Below are 10,000 nucleotides of genomic sequence, written 5' to 3' on the forward strand. Positions count from 1 at the left end.
TGGTGGCGTGCTTGCTGGTGGCCAGCTTTTGGAGGCTCTTCCATTGGAAGAAGGAGAGTCCAGTCAGCACCAGCCAAGCTCTGACCCTAAACCTGCTCTGAAAAAACGTGTGGAGAAGCCACGTAATCCTCGCTTCAATGACCAGGAAAATAGGGCTCTTGTCACTGGCATTCTGGAGCACTATGACAGTCTCTATGGACATTTAGTAGGTAAGTGTAACTTTACATTTATTATTCAAATACATGTGATCCTAGGTCATCTGAGTTTTGTTCATATGCAAATATGGGTACACAATATCTTTCTATGTTCATTAGTGTGGAAACACAGCTTTTTATCATGCCTTACAAGGACAAATAAACACAGCCGGTCAATTTGCCAGAACTGCATACAATATGAATGCAACCTTGCTTACATGTATAGGTTTAGTAGTGAATGCTCATGTGCTGCACATATTACACATAAAACAGCATGTTTGCTATCTCTTGGAACAGCTAGCAGTGTAGGAAACTGGTGCTTATATTATTATTAATTTACCTCATATCTTTTATATGTTTTTCAAGGGCGGACAAGTGCAGCAAGCAAAAAAGAAATGTGGGACACAATAGTCATTGGTGTCAATGCCTGTGGGAATAGTGTCAGGGACAAGTATCATTGTCGGAAAAGATTTGATGATATTAGGTCCAAATTGAAAAAGAAAATACAAGACCAACGCGTGCATGCTACTGGCACTGGAGGTGGGCCCACACCACAACGTCTCATATTGACTCCATTGGAGGAGCTGCTTCGGCCAAAATTACTTACCGTCGTCGTGGAAGGCTTGGCTGGTGACCGTGACATTGGAATTTATCCGTCACAATTTCCAGCAGGTGATAAATATTACTGTACTAGGCGTGTCGTTGCTTACACTTATTTTGCATATTTACACTGCTTTTTATACTGTCTTCACAATATAAGCATACCTGCATCTATATATGTATATGTCTGATTCTGTATATATATATCTCAAAATAGACATATATGTAGTAGTCCTACTAAAAGCAGTAACTAATATAGCACGTGCCATTGCGTGCTCATTTACATGTGAATTCCCAAAATGCATAGCTGCAGTGGAAGCAATTGATGGTGGGCGAAGATGGGGAACAACAGGGTAGTACACGTGTAACACATGTTCATGAGAAATTATTAGTAGCTACAGGTACAGAACAGAAATATGTATCATGTTATTGTGTATTTTATTGATTTTACTCCGACAAACATGACATTACTGCCTATTTTAAGCATGCATCAAAGAAATTGCATGTAACGGCCTACAAACATCACTGGCACTAACACATCTATAGTTGCTTATGAAAAGGTCCATTTTTGCTTTATGTCATATACAGACAGCATAATGAGGCACACGTATCATATGTTATGTCATTGTTTTCATAACTTAAACACTGCAGATGACTACTTAGCTCATCTACCATTGTGTTAAAGCAGCTGCAATTAATATCTCATCACAGCATACACTTCAACAGAGGGGGTGGGGTTCAGCACACACACTAATTACAGCCTCATTTCACGGTCAACTTAGTTCACACCATTTGCACCTGTTTCAAGTCATTGAAAGGTGTGGCTGATTAGGCTTTTTGGGGAAGGGAATACCTTTCTTACAACCTGAATAGCACAACTGAAGTTAATCACACTCATTTGAAAGCTTAACTCTAGCTACTAAATGCCCCAACAACTCATTACTTATCAAAGCGTACGTCACACATTAGTTCACTCATATCTATAGTTGAACTACTATCAAAGACACATTATCACACACTGCATGTGTTGTCTTGTTGAGTCACAGCCACATTCAGGTGTGCCACATCTTCGATTAATGTACCACACATATCCTCTACCAAAAACAACACTTTTTGCAATATGACCACCTTCATGATAACCATTGTGAATGGTCATCTCATGATAGTTATGTACATTATGATACTGATATCACTACACAACATATGATTTTTATGTACTCATTTAATCTATTTATCCTCACGCATTACTGCAGAAACATAGTATGTTGTATGTTAGGGAACTCAAAAATTCTAAGTACACAGGCATGTACAGTGTTATTACAACTATTTATGTTCACTTTCACACACATTTTCGGTTAAGGAACTGATGTTGTTAGTTAATCATAAATACAGAACATACAATAAGTGTTTGTTCAATATTTACACATGTAAATGTAAAACTTATGTTATTGTTATATATAGTTGCCCCTGGAGGACATGTGTCACCTGAGATGGAACAAGTGTCTTCACCTGGGTCAGCCAGCTCAACACTACTAGAAGGTGAGTGTATCATTTGCTGGCCATATAATATGTGCTCTTCTATATGTTATGTTGTCATGTGCATTATTTGTTTTGCACATCTTCTTTAAATAGGATTACTTAGTGTCAGTGAAAATTAAGTGTAAGGCAACATGTATTGTGTTAGTGATGTTAATTATCATGTAGGACTTCTGAGTTTAGAGCAACTTTTCATTCATTCATATTTCATACTGAGTCCAAACATTATTCGTAAGTCAAGGTAGTTTTTAATGAGGTTATAAAACGTATGCTAACATGTTAGGTGTTACTTAGGACACAGTACAATTACATAGTAACACAGCATACATTAACATGCCATTTAATAATGTGTACATTTCTTTTTAGAACATCATGGTGATGAGGATGATGAGTATGATGAGGATGACGCCACAGAAGAGACTGAAATACAATCATGTGACCATGAAGAGGTGCCAATAGAAACTGTTGTACCGCCAAATCGTCCATCAACTTCCACATACGATGCAATTGTAGCTTCAGAGGGAAAAATAGTGGACGCAGAAAATCGTCGCCATTCAGACATGATGACAGTGCTGGAAAGGATGATTGGACTGCAGGAAGAAACAGTATCACAATTGGCACATCTCCACAGAGTCTTCATTGAAGTGCCTAAACAGTTGCAAAAAATCAACACCTCATTCGAAGCATTAGTTGTTCAGCAAACACAAGCTAATTACTGGAGAATGACTAATGTACCACAATTCAACACCTCCCAGCCAGGATCTGTTCATGCAGGTCAGTTTTCACCACATTCATCTGATATTCATTCACCAGGCCCAAATGTTACCGGTCAAGTAGCAGACATTGCTGTGCAGGTTCCTGATGACATCCTACCGCTGCCATCTGTACAAATTCAGCAGCAGACACCTACAAAGGAGGCGACAAAAACAAAACAAGACACACATGAAACAGACCAACCATCACTTGTGCAGTGTCTACCAACTTGCTCACATGTGTCACTGGGCACAAGCCCTGTCCGTGAACAGTCACTACCCAAAAGCCCTGTAGGTGAGTCGCTGCCCAAAAGCCCTGTAGGTGAATCGCTGCCCAAAAGCCCTGTAGGTGAGTCGCTGCCCAAAAGCCCTGTAGGTGAATCGCTGCCCAAAAGCCCTGTAGGTGAATCGCTGCCCAAAAGCCCTGTAGGTGAATCACTGCCCAAAAGCCCTGTAGGTGAGTCACTGGCCACAAGCCCTGTAGGTGAGTCACTGGCCACAAGCCCCGTAGGTGAACAGTCACTGGCCACAAGCCCTGCCCGTGAAGTGCCAGAGGCCACTCAAAGTGGCTCTGTTGTGCCTAAAGTTGGTGGCAAAAGAAAAAGGAAAATTCAAGAGACAACAAGCAGGCCTGTTACTCGCTCGCAAAAGGAACAAAAAAAATAAATGTTATAATTCAGAAAATATGTCTTTGGCCTTGTTTTGTTGACTTCAGATTATCTAATTACTATTGTATGTATGCTGAAGACTGTGTTGTTTCCAAACTTTCAACTATGTTCTTGTACACGTGAAGTTTTGGAAATGTTAACACTCATAATTAATTGTGTTATAAATATTTATGTTGTAATCGTCTGTTCAGTAATGGTCCACCAGGAGCCAGTTGCTAAGTTTAGAGAAGCTGCCATTGACTTTGCAGCAAAACATTGCATTTGGGTGTGTTAATTGATGTAAGAATTGCATATGCATATTAGTCACATGCAATTATTAAAACACCTAAGTAAGTGCAAACATCTTTCTTGTACGTGTACAGCAGGATTATGTGTAAATTATTACTTACCTTTGCCTTGCTTGGCCATTGTAATTTTGTCCTTTAATCAGTTGTGTGTTCGTTTCTATAACATATCAGAATGTATAATAATATATATACACACACACACACACACACACACACACACACACTGAGTGAGTGTGAGTGTGAGTGTGTGAGTGTGTATATATATATATGTATATATGTGTATATATATATGTATATATGTGTATATATATATGTATATATGTGTATATATATATATGTATATATGTGTATATGTGTATATATATGTGTATATATATATGTATATATGTGTGTATATATATATATGTATATATGTGTATATATATATGTATATATGTGTGTATATATATATATATATATATATATATATATATATATATATATATATATATATATATATATATATATATATATAGTACTATATAAACTGGTATACACAAACTAATACACTTCATGCTTCCTTGTGAAAGCACACTATTTTAATAATACAGGCCTAATGTTTGAGAAATATCCTAAGTATGAGACTCTAACAGTATTGTGCTTAAACAAATGTTTATTACTTCATTCAATCATGTTTCTCACCATTTAAATAGGTTTCATACAAGGTATACTTAATGCCATCAATGTTGTGTGTACTCCTGCAATATAAAAAAAAAAAAAATATTATATATAAATATATATATATTTTTATAAGAGATATATTTATATATATATATATATATATATATATATATATATATATATATATATATATATATATATACACACGTATTTAAACTCATGCAGACAGGGAGTTAACCAGACTTTCACATACACACAGAAATGTAAGCGGGGAAAAAACATTTCTTTTTGCAGGTGTGTTTTTACTGATATGCCTGGCTAAGAAATATTTTCACACACTGGTCTTTGTTAGTTTTCAAAAAAACACTATGTGAACGCATTCACAGTCTAGGGATGTTTTTCACAAACGAGATAAAAGAAGGAGAAATGTTTCTCCCACAGTCCCATATCACGAACCACAACTGTTAACCCAATTAGACAAACAAATCCAATTGGCGTTTGAAATAAGGAGTCAAAGTAGTTACTTTTGTTGACCTTGACAAGGAAAAACAGGAGTTTGTTAGCCATTCAGCACATTCATTTTGATGAGCAAATAACACAGACCTGCACACAGCTTTTGTGCTACTCAGACATGGCTGATGAATTCGTTAACAATATTAATCCCCTTTTAGGGTATAAGTACATGATCTGTGAAGCCATCTTGAACAGTCGCGGACAGAAAGCAAGCACACGCCAAATCGATGATTTCATTCGAGCAAAATATCCTTATTACCAAGACCGTAAGCATGCACGGAATTTTAATTCCTCAATAAGATTCACTTTATCAAGTAATGACTTTTTTGAACGTGACCAGGATAAGCTACAACACACCTATGGTTTCTGGAAGATTGCCCCGGAAAAACAATTTATCCTGAAAGACGGCACTTATATTGTCGTGAAAGGCATATTTATTCCTAATGGCAATAGCAATGTATCCGCTACTACTGATCCGTTTGAATCGATACGTGCTGCAATATCTGCAGCCTCCATTCCTGAAACCCACATTGTACAAGAACAAAAGTACTATGATTATGTACCAAGCCTTTCAGCTGAAATTGCATTGGAATGGGAACCGGAAGAAATGAACCTACCTCCCGACCAATTATTTGAAGAAAGCAGTGGCGATTCCTATGAGCGCATCCTGGAGGAGATATGTGCCATACTGGATTCAGCGGTTGGGTTAAGCGTGGATGAAAATGGCTTGCATTTCTGGAGCGACCAGTTGCAGCCAGGCGAAGAGTTAATTCTAGAAGAATGGTAAATATAACAATCGTTATGCGTTGACTCTGCGTTTAAATTTTTTTTTTTTTTGTAACCACCATTTTCACTTTCAATGCGTGGATACAGCGTAACATTGCAGACTGCATAACATGTAGCGATCACAAACAAATTGTTTCCTAATACAATATAGTAGGACCTGAAAGAGTAGTACACATTGCTGACGGAATAAATATACGTACTTTCCTATCCCTTTAAACATATTAGCAACATTTTACCATTACTCTAACACATACCTGTTTTGTTATCATGCAACATCTACAACATTGAAAACCGGGTCCACCACGTATGACGTGGGACCCTTGTCATGGGCCAAGGCGTCCTTAAAAAGGATTAGTGATGTAAGTCCCGCCCCCAAGCGACGTGCGCGCCTCAAAGCCTATTGGCTGTCATGTTTTGTTATAGTAACGGTAACTGCAGTGTGTGATGCGTGCGGCTCAGTGTTTGTAGGCGTACCCTGGGCGTTAGCCGAATGTTAATTGAGTGGGAGGAGTGTTAGCGTGCGTTTCACGCTGGCTTAACATGACGTCACACGTATTGCATTTGCGCATTGTGTTATCGGCCGTGCTTTCTGTTCAAACACGTCTGTTTAAAAAGAATACAGATGTACTCGTTTAGAACGAATGTAGTTTCGTCTTCATTGTATTTGAAATAAAGATGTTATGTTTACTGGTATTTTCAACATGTATTGAACGCACAACGTACGCTTTGTTTTGCGCATGCGCTAACAGTTAGTGGAGCCAAGCGTGAAGTGCGTGCGCACACAAAGATGTGCGCGCACATCTTTCAGTATACAGGCAACGTTCACTTCTTATACATAGTTATGCCTGCTACAAATTTAAAGAAACATTACATACTGATGAACAGTTTTACTTCTAACATATAAGTGACTGACGTGTGTATCTACACAATCATATAGAGCTGCGTAACGCGTTGTCACGGATGCATATCTAGTAAGGTGCCATCTTTGACCATCATGTGTTTGCTGTATTTCAGAGATGTCGGGGAAGATACAATCGGATCAATGTATGATTTCAGAAGAGTCTACCTTTATATGAGATGATTGTGAGGAGGAGCCACCGACTACTATACTACATATGGAACTAATTTTATATTGCTTGCAGCGCTTATTAACAAACAATTAAAAATGTGATACCCTTATGCCTATATTGCATAAGCACTTAATTAACATAATGATGTTGCAAAAGAGTGCCTCATGAATTTTTATTGAGTGTTCTTTAATGACTACTAACATTTTATGACATGGTGTGTTTTATATATAACAACCATTCCCACTCTGCTAACACATTTGTGTATTCTAATATGTAATGGAACGTATGACTGTCGAAACTATGTAACAATAATAATAATAATATGAGCATGTTCATGTATAGGGCTGCTAGTTGTACGCAGCGATTTACAGACACATGTTTCAGCCTGAGGTCCCTGGCCCGTGGAACGTACAAATGTTTTTTTGCCGCATGAGGCACAGGGAGATAAAGTGACTTGGCCAAGGTCACAAGGAGCCCACACCGGGAATTGAACCAGACTCCCCTGCTTCAAACTATCAGTGCCAGTGTGTGTCTTTACTCACTGAGCCACTCCTTCTCCCAATGTAAAGGACACTTACAACCAAGTAGCCATTTAAATTTAAAATCTCTTGTTACATGGGTATGTAGATAAAATGGTTTGGGACTGTAGCAAATAATGTTACTGGCCAGATGTTATGGTCCCCTCCAATGCATGATGTTCTGAATATGACATCACCATCATGTTATGAAGTACGTTTCTGTGTATATTTCATTAACCTAACTAACTATAGTTTACTGTGTTTATTAATCGTTTAGAAATACATAGTATAGTCAATATGATGATATAAGCTACCATAATAAAGCTGGTGTTATCATTTGTCGGTGTTATACATGGATCCTACACCAATTGATAGAGACACAAACAGTTGTCTTAAAAAGTGTGTCTATGCTAGTGATGAATGTGCTCCCGTAAGTAAACAAATAAGTACAGTTATCCCCTTTTCTCCAACCACCTCTATATTACATTAATGGAAATTATAAGGAAACATACATAAAATGTGATGAAATGTGAGTAATCATTTTGTAATACAATGCACATGAAAGCTCAAGAGTAGCTAAATGCATATACATGATACAGAAAGTACATATATGTAACATTTGTGTTTAAACCAATATGTTGGGTTTTTAGTTCCAATAATTATAGGAAGATTGAGGTAGCCACATCTTATGAGAGATGTCAGCAAATATACATACCATGATCAGTCATACTGGAGATATACCTATAATGCAAAGGAACAATATATAAATTGCAAACATTGACATGCCATCTTCAGTACCGTAAACAACACAGCAAAGTGTGTATTTGGTGTTAAATGTACAACACCATGTATATTTCATGACATTCAAAATGTAAATCAGCCTGGTGTACACATCATATGGATGTACATGTTACACTGCACCAATAACATTGTATGTAAGCATACTAGAAGCATGAATGATTATGGGCATAATATGTGTTTTGTCTTAGCATAAGGAATAACACAATGCTAAAATATTATTGCTTTGTTACCCAAGTTGTATTCACATACACACAACTAAAGTACAATTGAAGAGGGATTATATAACCTGTGCAACAATAACATACCGGTGCCACATCCCTTTGTGCACACAGCAGAGAAAAGAAAGGTGTGCAACCCATATTCATCTGTGTCCTAACAGAAGGTTATATAAAGAAACATTATTGTTAATATAACATAATTAAACTATAAAAGTAGTACTAGGAACATATGAGTTTGTACTTACAAGAAAAAAATGAATTGATGAGATTCTGTCGTGTCTGGCCACCACTGGCTGTTTGTTCATTTTCAGCAGCTACATGGGTGGGATGCTCGTCTACCAAAGCCTCAGCTAGGTCTGACTGTACATTGTGCCTGAGTGCAACATTGTGCAAAATGCAACAGGCAAGGATAATATCAGACACTTTTTGAGGCTTGTATAGAAGAGCCCCACCAGTTCTGTCCAGACACCTAAACCTGGTCTTGAGTAGGCCAAATGTCCTCTCTATAACAGATCTTGTAGATATATGGGCTGCATTGTACCTGTCCTCTGCTTCAGTTTGAGGGTTTAGCACCGGAGTCAAGAGCCACGGCCTAATTCCGTATCCTGAGTCACCTATAATGAATGGAGCACACATAAGCTGACATTAGTGATCAAATTGTACAATGCCAACATTCCTAAATCAACATGTGTTTTGTGTTAGAACATGTAAATATGTACTCACCCAGCAGCCAACCAGGTTCAAAATGTCCCTCTTCGAACGCATGGAAGACTGAAGAGTTCCTCAGGATAGAGGAATCGTGACTGGAACCAGGGAACTTGGGTACCACATGCATTATCCTCATCGTGGCATCACATACCACCTGTACATTGAGTGAATGGTAGTGCTTCCGATTGCGGTACACATGCTCACTCTGACTAGGTGCAATCAAAGCAACATGTGTGCAATCGATTGCACCCAGCACACATGGTATCCCTGCTATATTATAAAAGCCAGTCCTGACTTCCAGCCACTCTGTTGCCTCTGTAGGAAAATGAATATAATTCCTAGCGCGTCTATTGAGTGCATAGAGAAACTGGGTCAAGGCCCGCGAGAATGTAGATTGCGAGACCCCGCCCACTATGCCCACAGTTGTCTGGTATGACGCGGAAGCAAGATAATGTAATGAGCACAGCATTTTAACAAGCCCAGGGACTGCACGACCTCTGGCTGTGAAAAAATCTAAATCCCCCCTTATCTCCTCATAAAGAGCTAAGATTGCTGCTGAACTCAAACGATAGCGACTTACAATCTCCTCCTCACTCATCCCATCTAACAGGGTTCTCTCCCTGTACAGACGCGGACGAGGCACAAGTTGTCTCCTCTGTCTTCTCCTCTGATCTCCTGTCCCTCTACCT

The 10,000-nt window shown here is 38.3% G+C and overlaps 1 protein-coding gene across 1 annotated transcript in view; it reads left to right on the forward strand.

Annotated features, from left to right (window-relative positions):
• The window catches only part of LOC142503239 (uncharacterized), a 26,674-nt gene that overhangs the window by 9,408 nt on the left and 7,266 nt on the right, over positions 1 to 10,000 (forward strand). Inside the window, exons 2-3 of the mRNA XM_075615399.1 lie at positions 2,256 to 2,333; positions 2,697 to 3,431. Of these exons, the coding sequence (XP_075471514.1) occupies positions 2,256 to 2,333; positions 2,697 to 3,431 (813 nt within the window). The remainder of the gene's footprint in view (positions 1 to 2,255; positions 2,334 to 2,696; positions 3,432 to 10,000) is intronic.

The sequence above is a fragment of the Ascaphus truei genome, chromosome 9 (assembly GCF_040206685.1).
Source record: "Ascaphus truei isolate aAscTru1 chromosome 9, aAscTru1.hap1, whole genome shotgun sequence".
Lineage (NCBI taxonomy): Eukaryota > Metazoa > Chordata > Amphibia > Anura > Ascaphidae > Ascaphus > Ascaphus truei.